The sequence below is a fragment of the Mus caroli genome, chromosome 17 (genome assembly GCF_900094665.2).
Source record: "Mus caroli chromosome 17, CAROLI_EIJ_v1.1, whole genome shotgun sequence".
NCBI classification, from domain to species: domain Eukaryota; kingdom Metazoa; phylum Chordata; class Mammalia; order Rodentia; family Muridae; genus Mus; species Mus caroli.
This window is the reverse complement of record NC_034586.1, coordinates 82,950,645-82,976,187: the sequence shown is the minus strand read 5'-3', so window position 1 is coordinate 82,976,187 and position 25,543 is coordinate 82,950,645. Positions and strand designations below refer to the sequence as shown.

The 25,543-nt window shown below is 52.8% G+C and overlaps 1 protein-coding gene across 3 annotated transcripts in view; it reads right to left on the bottom strand.

Moving 5' to 3' along the window:
- The window catches only part of Ttc7a (tetratricopeptide repeat domain 7A), a 101,810-nt gene that overhangs the window by 8,341 nt on the left and 67,926 nt on the right, over positions 1 to 25,543 (bottom strand). For 2 of the 3 annotated variants that reach the window (XM_021186047.2, XM_021186046.2), the window contains 4 exons: positions 14,210 to 14,326; positions 11,609 to 11,703; positions 9,967 to 10,101; positions 3,328 to 3,530 (listed from right to left, as the gene is read on the bottom strand). In XM_021186047.2, coding sequence (XP_021041706.1) covers positions 3,328 to 3,530; positions 9,967 to 10,101; positions 11,609 to 11,703; positions 14,210 to 14,326 — 550 coding nt within the window. Of the gene's footprint in view, positions 1 to 3,327; positions 3,531 to 9,966; positions 10,102 to 11,608; positions 11,704 to 14,209; positions 14,327 to 24,340; positions 24,917 to 25,543 lie in introns of those variants that run through there. The other variant, XM_029471351.1, reaches the window with a different exon arrangement.

Here is a 25,543-nt window from a genome sequence, read left to right as displayed (position 1 = left end):
CACAGCCTCGCCAAAGCCTATCACCACAGCCTCGCCAAAGCCTATCACCACAGCCTCGCCAAAGCCTATCACCACAGCCTCGCCAAAGCCTATCAATCACCACAGCGCCTCTTCAGCATCCTGAGATGGGGGAGAAAAGGCTGCAAATCTCTCTCCTTCCTTAGCTGAGGTCAGCATGGCTTTGCACCGTATTCACGAGGTCCTATCCACAAGACAGGGGATCCCATGTCCTCAATACCCGTGCCTCCCATCTCTGAATACCCGTGCCTTGGCTGTTTTTCTCTGGGGGACCTGGTGAGTAGATTTAAGGCAAAGAGTCTCTGGGCTTGGTTCAGGGTTCCCGCCTCCCTCTACAAACCAGGAGCAACTGAACACGGAGCCCGTAACGCCACACACTTACTCAACTGCACTCTAACAGCAGCCTTTCATGCTTGGCATAGCCATCCCCACTTCACAGACAGGAATTCTGAACCTCTGAAAGGTTCCTCGGCCTAGGTTACACAGTGAACAAGGCAAAGTGGACCTAAGTGCAGGTCAGCTGGGCTTGAAAGGCACACTCAACCCCAGGCCACCGCTCCCTGGGTAGCTAACCAGTGAAGCATTCCCAAAGGGAATTCTGACCTTGCTGATTCGTCCTTCCTCTTTCTCCCTGCTTCCTCAATTCCCCACTGACCATAAACTTTCCCTGGAACTAGAAGGCAGTTTGTGCCAAAGCCTCCCCAACCCACACCTCACCCCCTTACTGATGCGATGTGGCTCACAGAAGTCTACCTGGCAGAAGGTGGGGCTTGGGCTTAGGCTTCTTGCTGCTGCAGGATGTTTTGTCACTATGGTGACAAAGGTACCCTAAATGGTCTCTTTCTCACCGCTTGCAGTTCACCTGAACCTGAAAACACACTTTGAAGTCATAAGGGACCAAATAATTATTCCCCTTGACACGAGGGAATAAAAAACCCCTAGCCCATCCAATGACACAATGCCCAAGCTCTCTCTAATAACTTGTGGGTGGTCAAGGCTGGCTTCCTCTGTCACCCCTAGAATCTAGTACCACTCCCCCAGGACTGGGATGGCTGGGTGGGGATGCTATACAGGCCTTTATAACCAAAGTCCATTTCTCTGGGGGGGTGCTATGATTGATTACAGTGCCCGTCAGTGAAGGGGCCCGGAGAACAGTGGTCTGTATGCTAGCTGGTCTCCTTTCCTATTTCACTGTAGACTTCCATGGGCATTATCTCATTTGATATAAAAACACTATAGTCTAGGGACAGTTATTATCCACTTATAAAAGGGGACACTGGGAACAATGGAAGTTAACTCTTGTCCTATGTCACCCAAGTCAACCAAAACGAGAGCCAGGAAGAGAGCCCAGATGTCCTGAGTCACAGGCCAGCGGCACAAGGAAGACATTTAGATGAGGGGAACACTTGAGAGCAACATGCTAAAGCATTCACACGTCTTTAGGGAAATATGCTTACTAAATCTTCTCCAGGCTTGTGATTTGCTATTCTTTATGCATGTGTGGGATGCTGGCAGGAACAAAGCCTGTGGAAAAGGGACGGGCTGCCCACTCAGAAGCCAGCTGCCCCTCTGGTTGCTGGTAACTGAGAGTGGGCAGCCCTGGCTCCAACTTGCTCCAATTTCATTAAATCAGCGAGGCACCCCAGGAAGAGAAAAGGGACCATTTTCAGTAACATCTGCAGGGAGCTACTCTGGACGGCTATTCGGTTACCATGGAAACCCATGGTTGGAAACTGCTTCAATTTCAAGAAAATAGCTACAAACAATAATAAGCATAAATGAAAAATGGTACGCTGTTACTTCAAAATTGGACTTGTTACTGGATTCTGTTGGGTTTGGGGGTTGAGGCCGCGGGCTCAGATCCAAGAGGAATGGCAGCCCAGTCCTCCTCAATAATCCAGACTTCTGGATGTGACCTCTAGTGAGGCATTAACCTGCAAAGCCAACGCTGAAATGCAGGAGGAAGGAGAAGGGGTGCCTTGTAAAACACCAAACACTAGCTGGGCTGACCCCAAGACAGGGGGAACCATGGCAAGGGACAGATAGGGCTGTGTGACATTGTGGCCTATGATTTTTTTTTCCTTAGCTGGGGCTCAAAATTCATACAACCTAAGAAGAGATCTGGCAGCAGGAATGGGAAGTGAGCAGGGAGTCTTCGCTTGGTTCCTATTTCAGGAACCAGTGGGTTACAAAGCACATGAAGATGCTTCGGTCCAGCTTCTCCCTGGGCTCCCATCCTCTCAAGGGATTTCTCAGTGCGTGCCTGACCTCCTCAAACCCAACTTGAAACCCAGCTCCTATGGCTTCCTGTCAGAGAGGAATAAGATCTGGCAATGGAGACTGCCGCCCACATGGGACCCTGTGCTCCAACCCTGTGTTCTCCAGGGCCAGATGTTAGAGCTGCTGCAACAGCCATTCTCAACACGAAGGGGTATCCAGTCTGAACCAAGCCCTCTCCATGGTCCCACTGACTGTGGGTTGCTACATGGCACTTCAGTGACTATTCTGTCTCTCCTCATCTCTGTTCTCTGGAAGCAGCAAGGAAAACAGGGGTGAAAGGTCATCTGTAGAGTCTTACTCTGTCAGAGTAGGGAACACAAGGCTGCTTCCCTAACAATAGACTCTTCACTGGATGGATAAGCACACTCAAGGTTCAGAGATAGGCTCACCTACCCATGACCACCCAAGGAAGAAGGTAGCTAGGTCAGGATGAGCGTTTCTCAGCTACCAAACCTCCCCACTAGGGGTGCGGGCGTGTCACTGTGTCCCTGGTATGCAAATCCTGTGTCCATGTCCCAGAACTGGGCCCAGGGGCTATTCTCAATGTACACTCATGCCAGACCTGACATGGTTCACCTCTGAGACCCTTGAGTCCTTCCAGGAAAGAGAGTGCCCCTGGAAATAAAGAGGCAGCCCAGTGACTGAGGAGAGGCTGAGGACCCTCATACAAGGTGTTTTTTGGAACTGCGGAGAGTCTGGATTAGCTCCCAGGGCAAGGCTTTAACGAGTGGCCATGGGAGACTTGAGAGCAGACCACATACAGAACTTCACAGCAACATGGAGGCCACAAAAACCCCCATCCCTTCCAGAATTCTTCCCCCATCAGTGCAGACTCTGACGGGAGGGAAACAGCTCACACCTACAAGACATATACAGATGTCTCTCACAGCAGAGCAGGCAGGAAGTCACCTCCTAGAGATGTCTGGAAGCATCATCATCATCAGCAGCAGCAGCAGCAGCAGCAGCAGCAGGCACCTGGCAGGGTGAGGGGGATGCGAAGGGAGGTCTTGGGAGGGGAGGGTGGCTTACCAGGCTGTGCATGATGCGCACGCCGTCCGGGTTTACGGTGAGAGCCTCCTTGTACAGCTGCTTGGCCTCTTCGAAGCTGCCCTTCACCTCAGCTAGTCGGCCTCGCATGTAGAGCACCGAGTGAGAGGTGGGGAAGAGGCCAGCAGCCTCCTGGATGCAGAAACCCGCTTCCTTGAGTTGTCTCTGCTCCATGAACAGCTCAGCTGTGAGAGTAGAGGGGCAAAGTGTGAGTGGGGAGCTGGGAGTCACAGGCAGCGGCCCCAGACCCTCATCCCTGAGCCAGGAAGTCAACAGGGGCTTACTGGGCCCTGGCATGCTCAGGATGAAACCGGAGTGTGCCTGAAGCCCATGAGGAGCCATGCACTGTGAAGGACAGAGGCCAAGAGTGCCGGGGCCTCTGAGGAGGCCCACAGTAAAGACCAAGAGGTATCCGTGCCATGGGCAAAGCCTGTATTTAGGGAGGCCGACTTGGGCAAACCCCAGCCTCACAAGCTGTTTTGTCACATGAATTCTGACAAGCAGTCTTAGAGGGAGGCATATGTGTAATTAGGATCTTCCCTCTTAACAGCAAAGCTGAGGACTTGCCTCCCCTCCCCCATAGCTTCACTCTAGCACACACACACACACACACACACACACACACACACACACACGCCTTTTGGCTAGCAGCAGCATCAGATTATTCCCGAGCTTCAGATTCATGGGAGGTGCAGTTTCTCCCATCTCAGGGCAGCCCACAGAACTGCGCATTTCAGCCCCACACCGCACAGGCGCTCGCCCACCACTGACACTTTTAGAAATGCTGCTCACTGGCCCACTCTGCCTCTCTTCCCAAGCAGCCCCCGGAGCTCGGCTGCCCCCTCCCGGAGCTGGTGCCCATGCGGAAGTCGAAGAAGGGTGGTAACGCAGATGGGGTGGCGCGCGCACACGCGCGGGAGGCCAGCAGAGTCTGGCTTGTGACTCTGCCAAGAGCTTTTCCTAGCACAGGCTGAGCGCTGAGGTTACCCCAGTTCAGAGCACGTCTGGGGTGGGGAAGGTAACAGACATTTCCAATGGAAACTCCCAAAAAGAGGTGGACAGAGCTGATTCTGGCATCCCTTCTGCCTGTCAGGAGGTCTTGACTGAAGTACAGAGTGGCAGGAGTTCTTAGCAGGAATGCTACCTAACATGTACTGTGTAATCCAATCAGTTGGCCTCATCCCACAACATCACAGACAGCATTTGGAGCACTTTCATCTAACGGTGATAAGAAGCTGGGATCATCTGAGAAAACCAGAGGAACCAAACTATGGCTAAAGAGACAGGTCCCGTCCTTAGACACAGAATAACACTGGAGAGGACATCTTTGAGCCAGGGCCTCACAGGGCAGAGCTGGCCAGTGGTTAGGGGTTTGGCTGAGTCCATATCCACTCTCCTGTTGAGCTGCCTCTGGGGCCTTTGAACAGGCTGCATTCACATACATTCACAGTTATACTACATAACCACTCAACATTGACCACGTGTCCCGTCCACCCATAAGGAGAGTGGATGAGGGAAGCGGCAAACTAAAGCCACTAAAACACCCAAGAGGTTCAGGGCAGGGAAACCACAGGCACCATTTCTGAGTGTGGGCTGGGTCAGTGTCATAGTGGTCAGGAAGGGTTTCCTAGAGGAGTCCACATTTAAGCAGGCAGAGAGAAGAAAGGCCAGGCTGCAGCAGGCTCTCCTGTGGCAGGACCCCTGGGGTACGCTAGAGAGACAGTGCTTGGCGCAGGGTGGATGCCCACACCACACACGTACCAGCACCTGTGGTGGTGATGGTTCCCTGGACAGGAGCCCTGAGGATCCAAGGTCAGACTCTCGGTGCCTAGGTCTTTCTCACTCAGCAGCCCAAGCCAGGCTGGCCCACGTGGCCCTGTCATGGCTCATTAAGCTGTTTACAACTTGCTTTCCTGTCCTCCAAGTTCCCCAGGAGACCGTCCCTGGTCCCTGCCTTGGGTACTCCTCAGTATGTTCACAGCAACAGATTTCAATTAGAGTGAGTGCTAGGGACCGTGGGGCTGAGGTCTTGGGGCTTTCTAAGGCCCAAAGCCTGGTTGAGAAGCCATTCAGAAAGAAACACTCCTTGAGAAGTGGGCTACTCTGCTCTCTGCTGGGTCTCTTTATCACTTAGGCAGGAAGCCAAGGTGACACAGCCTAGAGTCAGAGTGGCAGGTCTCCTGAGGGCTCTGGCCATGCTGTGAACAGCCTCTTACACACAGGTCCAGCCTCCTTGGCAAGGCCTCAGACGTGACAACAGCCACCCGGGTTCTGGGGGCTTCAGTGCACCATGTGTCAGAGCCTCAGTGACCATGGGCAGGTGCCTCAGCTATTGCCTGCTGTTTTACCAAACATGGTGCTCTTAGCCAGCCAGCCAGCCAGCCAGCCAGCTGCAACTGTGGCAGGAGCCTGGTGGCATGGTGCCCACCACTGCTGGAGCCTCTAATTCCAGGCCTGGCTGCCAGGCCCAGCAAGGCCCACGGGACCCACGTGCTCCCCTGGCTAGGGCTGGATTAGTGCTGATCACTATGAGCACAGGTTTATCTGAGGGCAGCTAGCACACCTCCTCTCTTCCGTCCTCCCCCAGGTCCTCCCTCTCTTTGCTCTTGTTTCAGTCCTTCCTGCCTGCCTCTCCATCTCCTCTTCATCCTGTCTCTGGTTTCCTTCCTCTCAGCTCCGAGGCTCTCTTTCTGCTCTGCTCCTTTCCCTCTGTGTCTCCTCTCCTCGGGGTAGAAATGGAAAACACCTGGTCCCTGGAGTTTTGCCAGAGTCCCTTTGATTCTTCTCGGAGACATCCTGGTCTAACCCTACACCCAGAGCTGGTTCCAGTGCCCTGACATTCCTGCCAAAACCAGGGCAGCTAGGCCCCAGGCTGGTGGCTGAGTTAACGCTCCAGGGCCCATTTCCACACTCTTGTGCAATAGTGAGGGTGCTATCCTCAGGCTGGCCAGATGCTGAGAAGCAGAAGGCTCATCCAGGAGCTCCAGGCTTTCCCAGCTGAGGCCCTGCTGCTAAGACCTCAGAAAAGGGAGGGAGTTGTGCAGGGCTGGGGACAGGAGAGAAAACAATGTATGGGTGACAACCCCTCTGAGCGTTGACTGATCCCTTCCACAGGGTTCTATATCAGATGCCCTGCCTATCAGATGCTTACATTACAAATCGCAACAGTAGCACAATTACAATTATGAAGTAATAATGAAATAATTTTATGGCTGGGGGTCACTACAACTTGAAGAACTGTATCAAAGGGTCACAGCTTTAGGAAGGCTGAGAACCACTGATCTAAAAGGAAGCTCCCCTGGCTGGCCTTGACCCCCCGCAGTGAGGACAGGTTTCTATCTCAAGGGAGGTCCTCGCAGTTCCCCACAAAGCAGGCCCTGAGGAGGTAGGGGTGCTCAGAATAAAGGGAGAAAGAAAAGGGTATGTGTGAGTTGGCTGGAGAAAGGTCAGAAGTCCCAGAGAGACTCCAAAGAAGAGCCCCCCCACACACACACACATTCCAGCACTGAGTCCCAGAGAGCATGGCAGGGGTGGGGCGGTCAGGGCCAGGACCCCACTCAGACTGTAGAGGGAAGGGGAGAGAAAACCCCTGGAGCAACTGAAGAGCTCTTCTAAGGCACTAATGTCAGGAGGAGCAGGCAGGGGAGGAGCCTGCCATGAAGACATGAAGAATGAAGATCAAAGATGGCTGAGGGGAGGTGAAGGTCACAGGAGCAGGTGGCTTTTGTGGCCCCTTTCTCCCCTGTGATCTCAGCCTAGCCCTGCCCTAAAAGGCAGGGTGCCTTCTAAGTGTCAACCCGAGTGGCCTTCACTTGCAGGATGAGGCCCCCAAAGGCACTCACTCAGGTGGCGTGACTGAGTGGGGACCGGGGACAAGGACAGCCTCAGACACAGAGAGTGCTCAGGAGTCCTTGAGTCCTTGAATCTGCAGGGCAGGGAAGTCTCGGGTGTCCACAACGCCATCTCTCTGGTACACAGAGATGATATCAAGGAGTGAGATGAAGACGGTGGGTGTGTGTGTGTGTGTGTGTGTGTGTGTGTGTGTGTGTGTTGCTCTTCTGGAATGGCCCCCCTCTTCACACCTAAGATTCTGGAGTACCCACGTGTCTGAGGCAGACTTCCCATTCTCACAGACTTACTGCCCAGGAAGCAAGATCTGTAATGACAGCCTCAGTGGAAATTCTCCCTGCGGCTGGGAGCCTTGAGGGAGAGGAACGAGAGTAAGTCTGGGGAGAGGGACATGGCTTTCCCAGCCAGAGCTGTCTCACAGTGGAACTCACTGACCAGATGAGGCTGCAATTTATCCCTGACCAAACTGAAGTGGTTATGCAGGGTCCTCTTTGCTGGACAGTCACAGCGCCTTTCAGGATCAGTAGCATCATCAGTGGGAGTCCACTGTATGCCTAGCCTGGGTCAGGTGGGGGCAGTTTGGTGGCCTGGTCCTGGCAGCTTTTCCTCCAACAAGTCCTCAGTAGATGCTGGTGAAGATGGCATCCAGGGGACAGAGGACACAAACGGGTCTTAACATACTCACAAGAAGAGACCCAGGACACATTCTCTTCCTCCCTCCTTGACCATGGAAAATATCTACTTCCTGCTTCTTCTAGAAGGACAGATCTCATGGTCGGTAAGGCACAGGGACATGAAGGCCATAGCCCAACTGCAGTTAGGGGCAGTCACATAACAAAGCCCTGACCACGAATCACGAGGCCAAGCGAGGTGATGTGTGAAGACTCCAGTCTTTACAGGAAGAGAGAAGGAGGGTGCTTTCCCCACCCCACCATGTTTATCTTGTGCCTCAGAGTGTGAATGTTGCAAGGGGCCACTGCAAACCGCACAGACAAGAGCAACGCCCTAGAGAGGGCAGAGAGTCTCCAGGGGTTGTTGTTTCTGCCCTGTCGGAATAGGCGTCTTCTCCCCTGTACGAGACACTGCAGTTTTGGATCTGCAATCACACAGCCAAGTACAAATTCAAGACACAGCAGTAAAACAAGAGACCCAGGGCTCATGGGCACACGGGCACTGCCCTTGAAGCTGGGGCTGACCCCAGCATGGGTGTAGCTTTTGGCCCCAGGCTGTCGTGTCTCTCGGAAAGTTCGTGTGGCTCTGTAGCTCTCTGAGGGAGCAAAAGCGGCTGCTTATGCCTGCCGTCCCTGCCATGCCCGCTGTCCCCGCCGTCCCTGCCATGCCCGCCATCCCCGCCGTCCACTTTCTTACGGTGCCGCTCTCCCCAGCTCCTCACACAGCCTGAGAAACCCTGGCGCAGTAAGCAGGGCAGTGTTTACGTCATTACAATGCTGTCATGTCTAGGTTTTCTGTGAATCCTGATCCATTTTTTTCCCTCCACGTTCAGGGTCCAGGATGAGAAAAGTGGGTATAGGGTGCACACTAATGTGTTCATATGTGGCAGCATGCCAGGGGTAACCTTGGGGTCTCATGAGTGAGCATTCGAATTCTGACTTGCCAAGACTACCTACCTATCCAGGAAATTGTCTGCTCTCTAATGCCCTCTACCCTAGCCCATCCTTGGGAATTATAGTCCATCCCTGTGAGAACAGGGCTGAAAGTGAGACTAACCCAGAAGACACAGTGCCCCAGGTCTTGGCAGTTTGGACCAAGGCAGGGCGGCCTGTAGAGTTCAGATCTTTCACCTTCCTCTCCTCTGCCAAAGACATTTGATTTGACTGTTATTCTTGATTTTTCTTTCCCTGGAATCCACCACCCTACTGTCAGTTGCTAAACACTTTCCAGCAAGTCGCTCGTTGACATCTCCGCACCAAACACACAGCTTGTGGGTGCCTCACAGCCTCTGGCCCACCATGACCGCAAAGTCAGCTCCAGAAGTCGTGGATTATCTGCGGAGAAGCCACTACGTGCCGCACCAACTGTTTCCACATGAGTCATCTCAGACTGGGGCTAGTCGGTTGTCAGGCGGCACGGGGCTTCCGGAAACCTATCCCTCTAGCCGCCGTTCGCTTGCGGGAGCAGTGCTGGCTGCTGACCAAAAGGTACGGCACCTGGACACCTGTCTCCATGCCGTTAGCCCTCAGGACTATTTTATCCTCTCCTGACCAAGACTTCCCCCCACTGGGCAAAGAAGGAAACCCACAGCCAGGTAGATAATGCAAGCAGAAACCTCAGAGACAGGGAGGTTTTGTTCTTCTGAAACACGCCTCTCCACTCTGAAGATCCTGGGGCACCAGGACGAGACCCCAGTGTCTAGCTGAATGAAAACCTCTTCTGAGGCTAGGGTGAGATTAAAGAGGGGAGAGTCAGGGCTGGGCAGTGGTGGCGCACGCCTTTAATCCCAGCACTTGGGAGGCAGAGGCAGGAGGATTTCTGAGTTCGAGGCCAGGCAGGTCTACAGAGTGAGTTCCAGGACAGCCAGGACAGAGAAACTTTGTCTTAGAGGACTGGGGGGGGGGGGACAGGGAGGAAAGAGAGTGAGTTGGAAAACAGTTCTATAGTGAGTAGGACTATAGAACTCAAGAGTGTAAGCTTGTGCAAGCTTCCCCAGAAATCTCCACCTCCTTCATCCTCAAGGACAGAGCGGGGATCTAAGCGTCCGGTGGCTTCAGCATCATCGGGACTGACTCCCCTGCTGGGTCAGAGGACACTCACCGGCCTGGAGCCAGATCTGCTCCAGTGTGGTCCACAGCTGCATGGGGCCTTGCTTCAGGACTGAGGTTGTTAGGGTTAATTCCGACATGGCCTCTTCCAGCCTTGAGGCTGCGATAGACGACGCCCGCCTAGAGCCTGCAGGACAAGAGGTCACAGGGGCGTCAGTGTCCAGCCAGCATCCAGGGAAAATAATCATAAGGCCAGCAAAGATGTTCACTGGACTCCACCTATACTACAGAAAACAGAAAGTTAACCTAACTGTTTGACAATAGGGGCTGATTAAAAATAAGTGGAGGTGTAAGCCACACGAGGCTCTGAAGACACGGTTGCCACATACTTATGAGGCACTGATAGGTGTGCAGGTGCTCACACGGTGCAGGCGAACGCACAGCTCGCACAGAACGCAACCACATTAAAAACTACTGAAAATGGGTGTGCACGGCAAGGATTCTGAACCTCTCTTTAGATGGGAAATCGAGGGGTGATTCCCCCCCTTCTTTTGTGATTTTGACTTTCTGTTTCCATAGTATACACTGTTTCATGTATGTTAAGACCCCACTCGTTTGAAGCTGTGACGCAAAAGATGATTGGGCAATAGCTCAGTGCTAACCTAGGCCTTCAGAGGACCTCTCCTGCTGTGATTGTGGGTGGTATGGACCCTTCTCCAGATATGTAAGGCTGTTGACCTTTAAAATTCCCACGCAGGGCTGGAGAGATGGCTCAGTGGTTAAGAGCACTGACAGCTCTTCCAGAGGTCCTGAGTTCAATTCCCAGCAACCACATGGTGGCTCACAACCATCTGTAATGGGGTCTGATGCCCTCTTCTGGTGTGTCTGAAGACAGTGACAGCAACAGTGTACCCACATACATCGAAATAAATAGATCTTTAAAGAAAATCCCATGCAAGGGAAACATGAACTCTTTCTCAGAGGCAACGAAGGCTCCGATAAACTCAGGAGGCCTTGGGACAAGCCGCAGATGACTTGTTTATGAGACAAGAACATGTGAAGCCCTAATAACTGGATACAATTCCTGTCTCTTTAGTTGCAAGGGAAACCGTGCCCTTCCTTGGGCTCAGTGGCTCCCTTGGCAGCTGAGCACCCTTGGTATGTGTCTCTGGAGTCAAGTGCTGGGATTGGCTGGTGAAACCCACTCCATCCCTCAAAGAACAGAGTACAGCTTGCCTCAAGTCCCAGGAAATGTGGGGATAAAAGAACAGTGTTACCAAGTCCAACTCCACTTCTATCTCCACTCTGTGACTAATTTCTTTGTATCTTTGACGAATGTGTTCTGCTTGAAGCAGGTCTTAGCCTTCAAGGTGTATGTACGTTTGTAATTCTTGAACTCATTTGAATTTCACCAGCCCCGGGCTTCCAGATGAGTCTTTTCAGTCAACCTAATTTTAAACTGAAATGAGCTTAGCCCATTCTTTTCTGTTTGATGCCTGAGCCAGACACTGGGCAAGACTCTGGCCTCAGGCTTTGGTCTAAGGGGCAGCAGACCATGCCCACAGCAACTTCCTGCCCCAATTCCTCCCTCTTCATTTTGCTTAGGAGGGAGGGGCCTTCTTTCTGTTGCCCACCACCCATCTGTGGGCCAACTGCCACCCCCCAGCCAGAGCCAAGACCAGCCCTGATCTTACCAGAGTCTGCATCATGGGCATCTGGCAGAGTCAGGTGGATACCATTCTGTTTCTTCACTGTGAGGCCTTCAAAGCTGCCATCCTTTTCCAGGCCCCTGAAAGGCAAAGAGGGCAGGGTTCCATGATGTAGAGGATGGGTGTCCCCAGAGCCCGCTGGGAGCGCGAAGAAAGCCAGGCTCAAGAGAGATAGCCAAGCTAGAATAGCAGGGAAGGACAGACAGACCAGCATGTACCACCCAGGCTGACACAGAAACTCTCCATAGTATTGCTGCCCTCCTTGAAGGTGAGGCCTCTACTTCCAGGCACAGGCACTGTTGGATGGCTTCTGTGTATAGCCTGCATGAAGGTTCAGTTGGCACCCTCTGCAATGGAATCCTCAGACTGCCAGGTGGCCCCAAAGGAGCTTGGATTAGAAGGGATGCCCTGACAGATGACAAACCCGGTGGTCTCCTATTGTTCCTCACCCTTATCCCTAAGTCCCTGTGTCTCCCACCTACGGAGAGCATTCTCTCTTCTCAGAGTAGGAGGTGCTGGGGTGGAAGAAAACCCTTGCTCAGAAAGGCAGCAGCTGTTGCTCTCTCGGCTGGTCCCTTCCACTGCCAAGGAAGCCAGTGGCACCTGGCATGGCCTGAGAAAACTCAAGAGAACCAGAAGGTGTCTTCTCTTTGGAGATATGCCAAGATGCTGGCTCCACAGATGACCCCACAGCCCAGGGTATCTTTGTTGTCCTAACTCACACTGGCCCTGATTTGGTTTTGTTAGCCTGACATCAGCTCACAAAGCTACTGACTGGCACCCGAGCAGGAGACTACTTCAGGCTCACTTCCATCCAGGCACCTGACAGACTTTTTCTCTCTTCCTCTCTTCCCATGAGAGATCCTCTCCTAAACACTGAAACAGCCCATCTTGGGGGGACTGTGCTGCCTCTGGCTTCAGGGTAACGTGCTGTGCCCGCCGCCGCATGTTACTTTGAAGATCTCTGTACCAGAGGGGGAGCAGGCCAAGGGAAGCAAGTCATTATGGGCAGGGACGAGTGGCTTCTGGGTGGCCGGTAGCTTCACGAAGGAGGGACTGGGGGTGATGAGGATATCAGTGTGGTTTGAACAGAACCCAGAGGTGTTGGGTGGGGTGGCGCAGGCTGGCTAGGGGGGGTGGGCAGACCAGACCCTCAGACTGTAGATTTCGGTTTTAGTTTAAGATTGCCCAAAATTAGATTTTTTTTTTTTTTTTTAACAAGCACTGGGTTCTGGTTTATAGCTCTAGGTTTCAAAGAAAAACCCTTCCTGTCTCCTGAGGCAGCCAGGAGGGACTGGATCCAGCTTGTGGGCCAAGTAGCAACCTGGCTGAGTCCTGTGGAATGTTGGGTTGAGAGAGTTATGGAAGTTTCCTGAAGAGGTGCTCTATATTATGGGCCCGAGCAGCCTCTCAGGACAGAATGGAACGTGTGCGTGCGCGCATGCGCATGTGTGTGTGTGTCTGTGTGTGTGTGTGTGTGCGTGGTGACTTGGGACACCAGCTCAATTGTCCCTGCCCCTGTGAGAACACCTGGCAGCTCTACAGCGGCTCTGAGTCAAAGCCACTTGGATGCACAGCCTCCCTGCCAGGCAGATGAGAAGCAGCAGGCTCCAGGGCAACTCCTGTGCAAACTGAGCCAGTCTGTGTTCCAGATGCTGTAGCCAGAGGGCTGGAGAGCAAAGCACATCTGAATGCAAACACGCCAAGGATGATCCTTGGCCTTCCCGTGCCCACCACCAGCGAGTGTTTCTTCTTCCTCTGTGAAAAATCCATCGTGCACAGCTTTCTAGAAGTTTCTACCTGTCCTGCTCTGGGATCTCCCAGGTCAAGTGGCCTGCAAAGGGAAGGCTAACGCTGAGGGTTTTCCACTCCATCCTACTTCTACTTTCCTGGGCCTCTTCTGATTTCACTAGGAGAGAGGGTTCTTGAAGGCAGCAGTTCTCAACTTGTGGGTCATGATCCCTTTGAGGGGGTTGAAGGACCCTTTCACAGGGATCCCCTAAGACCACTGGAAAATAGATATTTATATTACGATTCATAACAGTAGCAAATTACAGTTATGAAATAGCAATGAAAATAATTTTATGGTTGGGGGAGGTCACCACAGTGTGTGGAGCTAAATTAAAGGGGCGCAGCATTAGGAAGGTTGAGAACCACTGCTCTAAGGAGTATGGAGGACTTCTAGGTTTCTAGAGCTCCTGTATATGTGCATCATGATCTGGGACTCAGGAGGCTTGGGTTCAAGTCCCAGTACTGTCACATAACAGGCAAGTGACTGGCACATTAGATAAGGGCTGAGTCAGTCTCTGATAATGAAGATGTACGTGGCTGGTGCCGGACCAGACGGAAGCAAGAAGCTGGACCTCTTTCAGATGCTCTCTTCTAACCGGGTCTTTGTGTGGGCTCTAGAGGGACTGCCAGGGAATACAAACCCAGCTGTGAACAAGAAGGCCTGAATCCTGAGTTCCACATCTCCCTTCAAACCACCAACCCCAGTTTGTGGGTACTGCGGCCTTCCAGACAACCACCACCTGCCTATTCTGCCCGCTCTCCTGCGCAACCCAAGGGGCGATGGCAGCCACTTACCCCAGCTGAGAGAAGTTGTAGAGGGTCTGCCACAGCCGCAGCATTTGTCTGCAAGTCACGAGGGCTTCCTCCGGGCCTTTCAGCACCTGCTCCAGCTTCACCTTGGTGAACATCAGGCTATGGAAAGGAGAGCTACCGTCAGCAGGCCCTGGCGAGGCTTTCCTCCAAGGGTGACGCTGGGGAGAATTCCACACCACCTGCTCACGTCCCCAGCCCACAGAAGCACAGCCTCTACCACACTCATCGGATGCTAGCTTTCTCTCCGTGCCTCAGTTTCTCCTCACCTTCAGAGCCTAACAACGGGACACCTTTTAGTGTTTGCGAGTGTCTGCCTCACTCACCTACCCACCTTGATCATACAAGTATCTCCCTGCCCACCTCTTCCAGTAGTCAACCATGACTCAGCTCTGCCTGGTGTATTCTGCACCTTTGCAAGCTCAGCTAAGTAACACCTCGAGATCTACTAACCCATGGCCGGGATTTATACTTCTGTGCCCCACAAAGGGGCCTAGTATCAAGCCTCAGCAAGAGCCACAATTGGAAAGTAGCCTCTTATTGTGTCTTATGTGTATGGGCTTTTATCTTGCACGTATGGCCGGGCCATGTTCCTGCAGTCAGAAGGCAGCTTTCAATCAATACCCAGAACACATCGGTGGAGGCCAAAGCGTTTAAAGCAGACCTCGTTCACTAAAGGCCTAGGGAGGGCCAGGAAGCCGTGCAGGGTCAAGTGCTAGCCTTTTCTCGTTAGGGAGTCTACCTGTGCTGGAAGAGGGGGCCAGGCGACATGGAAGTATCACTGCGTACCAGTGTTTTGAGATCAACACACTGGCAATATATTTTATACAGCAGCTACCTAGTTGTCTACCTTGGCTGAATGACTGAGCCTCTGTGATCCATACAAGGCTGGGGCCTAGTTCTCAGAGTGCTCAGCGAGCACTGAGACTCTCTGATCCATCTTACCACTGCGAGAGAATCAGAGGGACCATCGGGCCATAAACTTGACAACAAGCATGGCTCATGTGGCCACACAGGCCTGCTCCAGGGAGGCTGAAGTGGGCTGTGAGCCCCACCTGAAGTGCCCAGGCTGCAGTCTCACCTCAAGAGGCACAGCCTTATTTTTCTCTGGGCTGAGGCCTGGGCCTCCATGTTCGCCCCCTTGGCCTTTTACAGCTCTTTTTAGACTACGACTTGGTAGACAATAACGAAGACGGTGGAATTCACCCTACTGTGATACTCAGAAGAGAGTCTGGGTTCTGGGCACACATTTTTTCCCCACTCTTCCTCAAAAATACCTTTTGTGTTGCTGCGTTAGCATCTGCCCTCTCCCTACCGTGGCCTCCCCTCTCCATCTGCCCATCAGTCTGGACTTACTTATTTCTGATAGGCTCTCATACAGCCGAGGACCGCCTAGAACTCACTCTATGGCTGGGAATGCCCCTGAGTTCTAGGCACTTTCGCCTCCACCCACCACGTGCTGTGATTACAGTGTGTGTAAATGCCCTCATGAGCGAAAACTTCCAAAGAGGCTGCATCTGGCTCTGAGAGGACACACCTGGAAAGGAGGCCCGTCAGCAGAGATGGACTGGCTGATTAGAATCTCAGTACAGTGGAGAGACTGGAATGGTGCAGGCCCGGAGGCCAATTACCTGATCTTAGAATAAGCTCCGGCCCCCCAGAACATCCACTCCTTGCCCATATCTATGTTGGACTTAGCATCTCATGACAGTAAATAAAGGACCTTTAAAGACTCTATTGACTAGCAGACAACTAGCTCCTATCAATCTGAAAGCTACGAATGTCACCAGACAGCACCTTAGGCCAACGAAACAGCTTCCCCCATCACAGGGAACCTGTCTCTATGATGGACTTGGATTTATGACTTTCTCTGTTCTGTAAAACTATAAAATCTTTTTTTTTTTTAAACTGCTTCCATGTGGGAACATGGAATGTGGGTTAATGTAAATCTGTGCTCTGGGACCATGGTCACTTAAAATGGCTTCAGGAATAACTGTCTCTTATTCCCTTTAAGATGAGAGCTGTGAATATTATGCCGACACCCTGTTTTGTGTAGTATTAGAGTCTGGACTCCGGGCCTCACGTGCCCCAGAAGCACTTCTACCAACTTTTTGGTTTTTGTTGAGTTTGGCTTTTGAGACATGCTCTTGCTACGGTCTCCGGGCACACCTGGGACTCTCGACGTAGTCTAGGCTTGAAGTCCTGCACAAGCCTCTGGGGTCCCAGGCATGCCCCACCACGCCCAGTACCACCTGGACTTTATACCCCACGTTGCCCGGCCCTTCTGCCACATTTCTTGAGCATCATGCCCGTGACCCATCTTCTGCTTTGTCAGGTCCCGAGGGTAGAGACTGGCAGAACAGGGCTCAGCCAGGAGGGAGAAGCTGCAGGGTGCTGCCTGCCTCTTCTTCCCTAGATCCCTACAAAGTCCAATATGCCAATGTTAGGAGGTGTCTCTGCCTTCAGGAATACAAAGTGGAAGATACAATTTCTGCTTTAAGGGAATAATTAGAGTGCTATAAATGCCGGCTTGCCCAGAGAATCACGCGCTGCTGTGTTTTCAGATCTGAATGCAGAGGAAGAGAAGGAGCAGCGTCTTGCTGGAGCTGCTGTCGGATGACCAGGTGGAAGGAGGAGAAGTGTGAGAGAGTGAAGGAACCCAGGCTGGGCAGGAAGGCAACAGCACTGAGAGCCAAGTGTTAGAGAGCTTCAACCTGAGTTCCCAGAGCAACCCAGGCCTCAACCTTTGGGACTCTATACAGATAGCCTTCTTGGCCATACATCCCTCCCCGTTGCTGCTACTGAGTCACACCTAAGTCCCCACATCAGAGCTAGGATGAGCTCGTGGAAGACTGGCCAGAGGTACCATGTGCCTGGGACAGAAAGGGTGAGTTGGGTAAAGAGCCTCCATCCGCACAGGCTGTATCCTCCCTCCCAGTGGCTGGCATTCCACTAGCTTGAGTGATCTGGAGTGGAATTTCTCAATCCAACCACATCCACGCTATGTTGGGCAAGAGCCCCAACAATCACCCCTGGCTGTGAGCCTCAGGCTGAGGGTCCTGAGTTAGGCCCTTTCCCCAGCCTTGAGTAGGCTCAACAAACCCAGGATGGTTTTTACAACCTAGCTGGAGTCCCCCTGGCCTCGCCGCATTTGCAATCTCCTACAAGAGCTTTGAGGAGTGGACCTGCCTGCACAGCTTGCTCTGCAACTCCATCCAGCTGAGACAAAGAATGGGTCTGTGGTCTCTCCCTATATAAACACAGAGCTGGAAATTAAACGTTGAGCCTCGATCAGAGACTTTATCTCAGCTTCATCTTTCTCTCCCACCCCTCTGTCCTATTTCTTTTCCAGGCCCACTTCAGGGACCCAGTTAATCCACGGCTGCTGGACAGCCACACCGAGGCTCGAAATTAGCTCCTGAGGCTGGAAGTTGAGCACTGCTGGAGGAGTCATACAACAGAGCTCCACCTGCCTAATGTCCACACCATCAGTGCGCAGGCCTCTGTGCAATCCTCAAGGCCTTCCAGTTTGGGCTCCACCTCCCATTCCTACCTTCTCCCCCCTGCCGCTCCCCCCTCCCCCGTGTCACCCTCAGGCTTCTTCGGTATTTCCATGTGGCCGTATATTCCCTTCCCAATGTAAGTCTTCATAATATCTGGAAGTACACACTGTTGGCTTGTCTCAAACTTAGTGTTAGACATAACGGTGGCGACAGGGATCTACAGACTCAGGTCTTTAAACACTTGGATCCACATCTCACTAAGGCGCTCCTTATCTAGCCCTTCAGACAGAGCCCTTGGCGTGCCATTGTAACTGTCTGGAGTGATGGTTACAGCCTCATCAGAACCCTGTCTATTTGGGGGCGGGGGCGGGGGCGGGGGCGGGGGTGGGGTGGGGGAACAACAGGAAAGGCAGATTGAGCAAGCCTGGTTTTCTCCTATCTTCAGACCCGTCATATATCACATAGAGATAAGTCTAAAATGTCTTTAAGGTGAATTATAAAACTTTAGGAAGCAATTCCAAGGCTGAGGTCCTCCTTCAAGAAACCCCTAGGTGACTGTACATTCAGCTAGCACCTAATTACACGCCACGCCTCTCGTTTGAAAAGTTTAATAATGGAGATAAGTTCATAGGAAGTATTTCTAATCAGATATTCCAGGAAGAAGTCTGTGTATAGGTGGGAAATTCACCATTTATCTTTGTGTCCAGCAGTTTATGCCCACCTGGCCAATAAGTTTCACCCGCTCACTCACCCCTCAGCAGCAATGCCCTGCTTCCCCAGTTCCTGGGTTGGTACTTAGCATACGTGCTTAGCGTGGGAGTCTGGTCACTTGACTCCTTAGAGCTGCACTGTGGGAGGGACTCACAATATTGATAGGCAACACACTAGTCAATTCCATTCCAAACTGCTCACAAGCAAGTTCTTACCTCTTATGAGTGGCTCTGTGGAGGAGCCACGTGGTCTAGGTGTACTATGTGTGTTCTAGGGGTGGTGTGCAGGTGTCTGGCTTTTTCTGACTGGGGGTTCATCTCTGGGGTCAAAGGCAAAAAAAAAAAGTATAACTGAAACTTAATCTACTGGGCCCTGACGAAAGCTATTCCAGGAGAGGGATGGCCAACTGTAATCATTATTGGCCTTAAACGGCACCATGAATATTGGCCTGAGAGACAGAAACTTGAATCAAAGTCTCACCTCTGTTGAGCGTGTCACAGGCTCCATGCCTGGAAAGCAGGAGGAAAGTCACCTACTCACATACTCTCCCCATGAGGCTGAAACCCTGATGAGCTATGACCAGCAGCTGAAACCCCAGGGAAGCCACAGCTGTCCTGAACATCAGCAGGCAGGCTTTCTGCTTTGAAGTTGAGACTTTATCAGATCCAGAGGAACATGTTTCTAGGCCAGTTGCCTCTGAAGGTTCTGGAAAATGCCTGAGCTTGCTGGCCTGCCCAGTCGTCTGTAGCCCCTATGACAAGTGAGGAAGCACCCTCTTTGGTTGTGATGACCCTTTTGCAAGTGTCCAGCAGGAAGCTAGAGTGCAGACAGAAGTCTGGCCTCTCATGGAACAAGATGAGGGGATCACCCTGGCCCTGGCTCACTTCCTGTCCAGTGAGAGGTGGGGTACTTCATTCTTTTCCAGAGCCCCAGCCTGTCCAAATGTGCCTGCGCAGCTGCAAAGCAGAGATGGCCATGGAACAACATGGCTGCCCAGTTGCTGCAAAACTGTTCTCTGCTATTCTCAGACCCGTCTTCCTGCAAGGCTCAGACTTGCCTTGGCTGGTTAGGCCTTATCTTCCAGTGGCTTTCCTTACTACACAGACAAGTCTGAGCCAAACCACAGAAGAACATAGTTGAGGTGGAAGGATCCCTCAGAGCCTCTGGATGTCCCCAGGGGCCAGAGAAATTTCAAGGAAGCAAGCCTTCAGGGAAGCTTCCAGAACATGCCGTTATTCCTGGCCCCACTACTCCCCACTGTGCTCTTGAGGTCCCAGGAGGCTTTTCTTATTCTCTCTGGCTCCTGGAAGGGTGGCGGCAGGTGTGGCGAGTGTACAGAAGGGGACATTATCTCTCTAAAGGACAGTAATTAGTAATTCTAGCTGATGGCCTGCTGCGCCCTTTTAATGAAGAGTTCTATTTTTATAGAAAACATATAATTGAGTGGAAAAGCAAGGTGTACTCTGAGTGAGGGCCGCACTGCTATAAGGTTTAACTCCTCAGGTCGGAGCCGGAGCCCAGTGGAATCCCTGGCTTCCCCAGTTTGGCCTCAGAGAGCTGAGCTGACTCTGATGACAATGGCATCCCTGGTTGGAGCCATGCAGCCTGGGGTAAGACACAAACTAAGAGCCCCATCCACACCCTGATCTGTAAAACTCGAATGGCAACAGTTCCTATGACTCCTGGGGCCGCTGGGAGAACGAGGTCAATGCAGGAATGCAATACCCCAGTGGTCCAGGCAGGCCACAGTGCCCAGCTACCAGTTCTAGTCCCCGTGCTACCCCTTATCAGGTATTTAACCTCACTTGATAGGTCACCTCACTTTGCCATTAACTTCTTCACATCAGAGTTAAATTATGGTGGGTGTGGTAGTGTGGGTGTGGTAACGCAAACCTATGCCCCAAGCACTCAGGAGGTAGAGACAGGAGGATCAGTGGTTCGAGGCCAGCCTAGGTTACATGAGATCTTGCTCTATTAAAAACAGCACAAATAAAGTCAAATCAGTACAATTAAGCAGGACCAGGGCCGTGAGATGCCCAAATCCTCCAGGTTTCCTCCCTCCTCCTCCTTCTGCCCCAGGAGTCCCTTCCTGCCAATCTGAGTGTCTCCTGGGGTGTACAAGTGTCCAGCTTCACACCCATTTGCCACCCCTCTCCCCACTAGGGCAGCAAGCAGAGCAGAGGATGCAGTCTCTGCCACAGAGAGACCTTCAGACTCCAAAATACAAGGGGGGGGTGGTGCGGGGGGAAGGTCAGCATCCAGTCTTCAGGCCAGAGGCTTAGGTCTGAAATGTGAAAGCTCCAAGAACAGAGGTGTCTCTGGGGACCAGTGAACTTGGGTGCCAGAGGGATCAGGAGGGTAGCCGGGGGCGGGGGTGGGGGATAGATGAGGGTGGTGGTGGTGGTGGAGGAAGCTGAAAAGCAGGGTTAAAATCTAGAGCAGCAACAGAGGTCCCCGCTTCATGACAGAGTAACAGGATGTGCACGGACACAGAGAGGAGCTGTCCTCCCTCGGGGGACACCCACAGCACCAGCCAGTCCCCTAGGTGCCCGTGCAGCCGGTGATCACCACCAGGCTTCTGCAAGGAGGCCCAGCCTCATCTTGGATGCCAGGGCCATGCTAAGTGGCGTAGGGGCTCCCTAGATCCTCCACATCCCACTGCTCTGGGAAAGCCAGGAGGAGGAGGGGCCGGTTACTCAGGCACCTCCTGGAGGGTGTGACTTTTATAGGGACTCTCACAGGAATGGCCTCCCTGAGAGGGGAGGGGCCGTCCCTAGTTTTATGACTGTCCCTCAGGCTAATCTCTAAGCAGTTCTTAACCTTAAAGCTAATGATTTTCCCCTGCGGTGTGGAGGATTACTGTAACCCATGTTCCCTAATCTCGAGGGCTCATAATGATCTCTCCACCTCTTAATAAATTTAACTCAATCCGACTTTGAAGCTTTAAAAAGCAACAGCCCAAAAGTCCCGGCTTCCTGGTGTAGTAACTCACGGCCTTCAAAGGCCCCGCATGCTCCACCCAGTGAGGAGCCCCAGCCTACAGATCTGGTCCATGGTGCCCTGAACAAACTATTCCATCTGTGTGCAGTACCGACTGTCAGCTGACCCCACCCCACCAGCCTCCCAACGTCCTTCTACCACAGGTCACTTAACAACCCCCTCTAATAACCTCTCAGACTTGAACACCACTCACACTACAAAAGGCCTTGCCATTTCAGGTAAGGCTGAGAAGCTCTCAGTTAGGACAAGGGGAGGTTCTGGCCTGGTAGACAGAGCCTCAGTCTCTGCATCTGTGGTTTCCAGCCAGCTTGCTAACCCTAATGGCTTCCCACTGAAGAGGCAGGCTCTTGCGGGCAGGGCAGTTAATGCAAGCACAGGGCTCTGTCCCGGTCCTTAAGTCACTACAGTCACTACGGAGGTGCTCGCGGTAGAGCCAAGGAGGAGAAATGCTGAACGCCAACCCCCGCTCAGCCAAGGAGGAGCTGACCTTTGAGAAGGATCTGAGGGTGCCAGTGATTATGCCTGGCTTAGCAGTTCCTCGGCCACATGGCCAGAGAGTCCTGGCTGCTGTCCCCGCGCACGGTGGCAGCCAAGTGTGTTTAATGAACCCAGCAGAGTGATAAACTATGTTAGTGTTTAATGCCTTTGATCCCAACCCCCTCTTCAAGTGTTGGTATTTTAAGTATCCTTTTGATGTGCTACAAGTCCTTAATAAGAACAATCCAATAAACACACTGGGTTTAAGGCAGAAATGTTAGCACAAGTCCCAGGACTCCGATCCCTTCTGCTTGGTGGACTACCCCTCCAGAAATATGTCACATGCAACTTGATAAGTAGGTGTGTTGAGGTGGGGGTGGGGTGGGTAGGTGGCTCGGAGAAATGCCCTGGAGGCTCAGTTTCAGCCTGGACTGGATCTAGCTACAGTCTGGCTCCAGCGGATGCCTAGTTAGATCACCTCAAACATTTTCCAAAACAGCCCTGGTTTCCTGGGGCCGATGGATGCAGCAGCTCGTTTGTTTATCTGGGGCGAGCAGTGGCTTGTGGAGAGGGCCATATTGTTCCTCCACTGGCAAGTTCCTCTGTGGCTCTGACACATGGTTCCCTCAGGACTTCCCCAGCCTCCTAGGACTAGGGGCTGGGCCAGCAGGGGCTCTCAGGAATGTCTATTGTGTCAGATAAGGGATGGGTTGATGGCCCTGCCCACTGTGGAGGTAGGAAGAAAACACATTTACTCCCGTGTCACTTGTGGGCCCTGGGTCCTCAGAGTCAGTCTGGCGGGCTGCAGGGCTGGGTGGGGGAATGGCTGACAGCTTGGTTATTGGAAAGCTCCCATCCTTGGCCTAGGGACTTTGTTTGGTTTCTATGGTGACCTTCACTACAAGGGCCTGACTAAAGCTGAAGGAATGTGTTACCTAAAACCATCTCCCGACAGTGCTCATGGTGGTCCATCCCTCCCCACCCCAGATTCCTGTCCCTCCTGGTCAGGCTTCTCAGCTGCTTCAACGATGGGAAGGACCAGCAGAGACAACTCTGAAATTCTCCCTGCTGAAATTCTCCCATTCCCCACAGGAAGCCCGTGGACCGCCTGGCCTTGGGCCTCCTGGTACATGTGTCCAGGGCTTAGTGGGAAGCCCAGAGGATTTCAGGAAGCTGCTGGGGGTATCTGGTTCCCATCATACCAGGTTCATACTGTCCCCGTGGAGGAGTCAGTCTGCCTCATCACGTTTCTGCCTTTTTAAACCTGAGTCGGGCTAACCGAAGGCCGTCCCTCAGCACGGGCATCAAGACCCCTCCACTTGGCTTCCTAATCCCCAAGTAAGAAGGGTCTTCGGCAGCTGGACTCACCAGAGGCCGGGTTCTGCCTTGCGTGCCCACGTGGGAACAGTGACTGTTCCCCTGTGTCACTCACAGCCCAGCCTCATCCGGATCCCCTTCCTTCAAGCTCCTGGCTCACTCACTAAACATCGTCAGTGCCAGGTGTCGATGGGCCCTTGGACACAGAAGTCCACCAACCAGTGACCTTCAGTCCGTGTCTCAGCACACTTGAGAAGCAGAAGAGTCTGGGCAGATTGTTAAATTTATTTAAAGAGAAACACATTGCTGCCGGTGGCACCTAAGTGATAGACGTGACTCAGGGCAGTGACCTGACTTGGCTCTCATACTAGGATAAACTTAGAAGATGGGAGTCTGCTGAGCGGTCAGCATCCTTCTTTGTCTAGGCCTCTCCCAAACCTCTAGAGGGCCTGGCCCCCAGGATAGCCGCTGCAAGGTGGCTTGGTGGGAGACAAGCCATGTCACAGGCCTGAGAACACACTTTGCTGGGGATGATGAGGCCAGGCCGCAGCAGGTTGGTCTGTTGTTTTGCTGAGTAATATTTACTGGACTGGTGGTTTAATTAATTGCTAGCAACAGCTGGAGTCCCATACAGCCTGCTCTTAGCACGGGGGGCAGCTGGGGAAGCGGGACACACAGTCGAAAAGCAGTGACATTTTTCAGTGACCCCCTCACCTGTAATGGATTCAATGACATTTCCTGATAATCCATGGGTTTCTGTACCCCAGGGTTTCATCTGTGGGGGACACTTTTAATTTATTGGCAAAGGGACCTGGCCACTGGATAGAGCTGGCCTGTGTGTGTGTGTGTGTGAGAGAGAGAGAGAGAGAGATATTTTTTTTTTCCTATAAGAAAGATTTATTTTTTCACACTCCGGTGTCCTGAATCCCATGAAATCCTGTCCGTTAGTTTTGTAGTCTTTTAGGGCCAGTTCAGATCAAAGCAGAGCTGATAAAGACGGACTTCTCCACGTCATTGGATCCCACTAATTGAGCAAACCGGGTGAGGGAGGTCTCCTCAGGATAGATCACACCCATTCCCTCGTGCTCTGCAGAACAGCACACTGTAGTAACAGGGAACAATACTGTACAGGGTCTCACACCCTAGAGCTAGCTTCTGCTGCCCCTGGTGCAGTCTGTCAGTGAGCAGTTCTCATGGCATAGGCTGCCCCCTTAAGGCTCTTCCTGCAGAAGCGGAGACACTATTTTCCAGGCAGCGCCACAAGAACACGGTGGAGGTGGGGCAGGGAGGGGAAGAGAAGCACCAGGGAGTGAGGACAGTCAGGGTGCACAAAGGCCACTTCCACCATCACCACGGTTCTGGGGTCTCCGTCTCTTTAAGAACCTGCTGAAAGTTATCTCCTTGCAAATAGAAAAGTTCTCACTCATGTACACCCATGGGGCTCCTCCTGAGGTAGAGGGTGGGAGGGGGTGGGGAGGTGGGGGCAGGGGAGTGGTGGGCATCAATCTCAAAGCCCAGACCTCTCCATCTGCCTGTAAGGACACTCGAGGAGAACAGGGCACGTCCTGGGGAATGCAGCTGGGCACACTCACGCCACAAGGGAGTGAGGGGCTGCCCAATCCATTTCCAAGCAGGACCGTGAGAGTGAAGCCAGTGTGAGAGGAAGCATCTTTCCAGGGTGGCCCTGGAAACAAAGGAGTAGATCCTAGTGCACCCCACACAGCTTGGGGTTCAGGCAGACTCCCAGCAAGGGAATGGCCTCCCAGAGCAGGCCAGGGAGAGTGTACTGGGTCAGCAGAACATTCAGGGCTGAAGTCATGAGAAGATGCTGAGAGCGAAGTGGGAGAGCCAGGGACGGGAGGTGGAACCCTGCTCTTCTCCCTTCCTATCTGGGTTCTCATGCAAGATCTGTCTGGAAAGGCCAAAACAACACTTAAGGTGCTGCTGCGCTGCGGGGGCCAAGCCCCTTGCTCAGCAGTGCTTCTGATCAGTCCTCACGCTGGGCACGACAGACGTTCCTTCCCTTCCCACCCAAGAGTTTTACGCTTTCTTCCTTGAGTGTTTCTTTTCCCACTTAGTCCAACCAAGACAGTAAATGCATGCCCAGGTAAGTGCAGGCATGAGGAGACACACAGAGCCAGCAGTAGTGTCAGGACCAGCAGTGTCAGCCAGCAGTGTCAGAGCCAGTAGTGTCAGGACCTGCCAGGCAGGTGAGGATAATCTAGGTAAAGCAAGGGACCACTGCGGAGAGCTCGCCTGGATTCTTACTGAATATACAAATCACGGGGGTGGGGGGGGGGGGGGGGGGGGG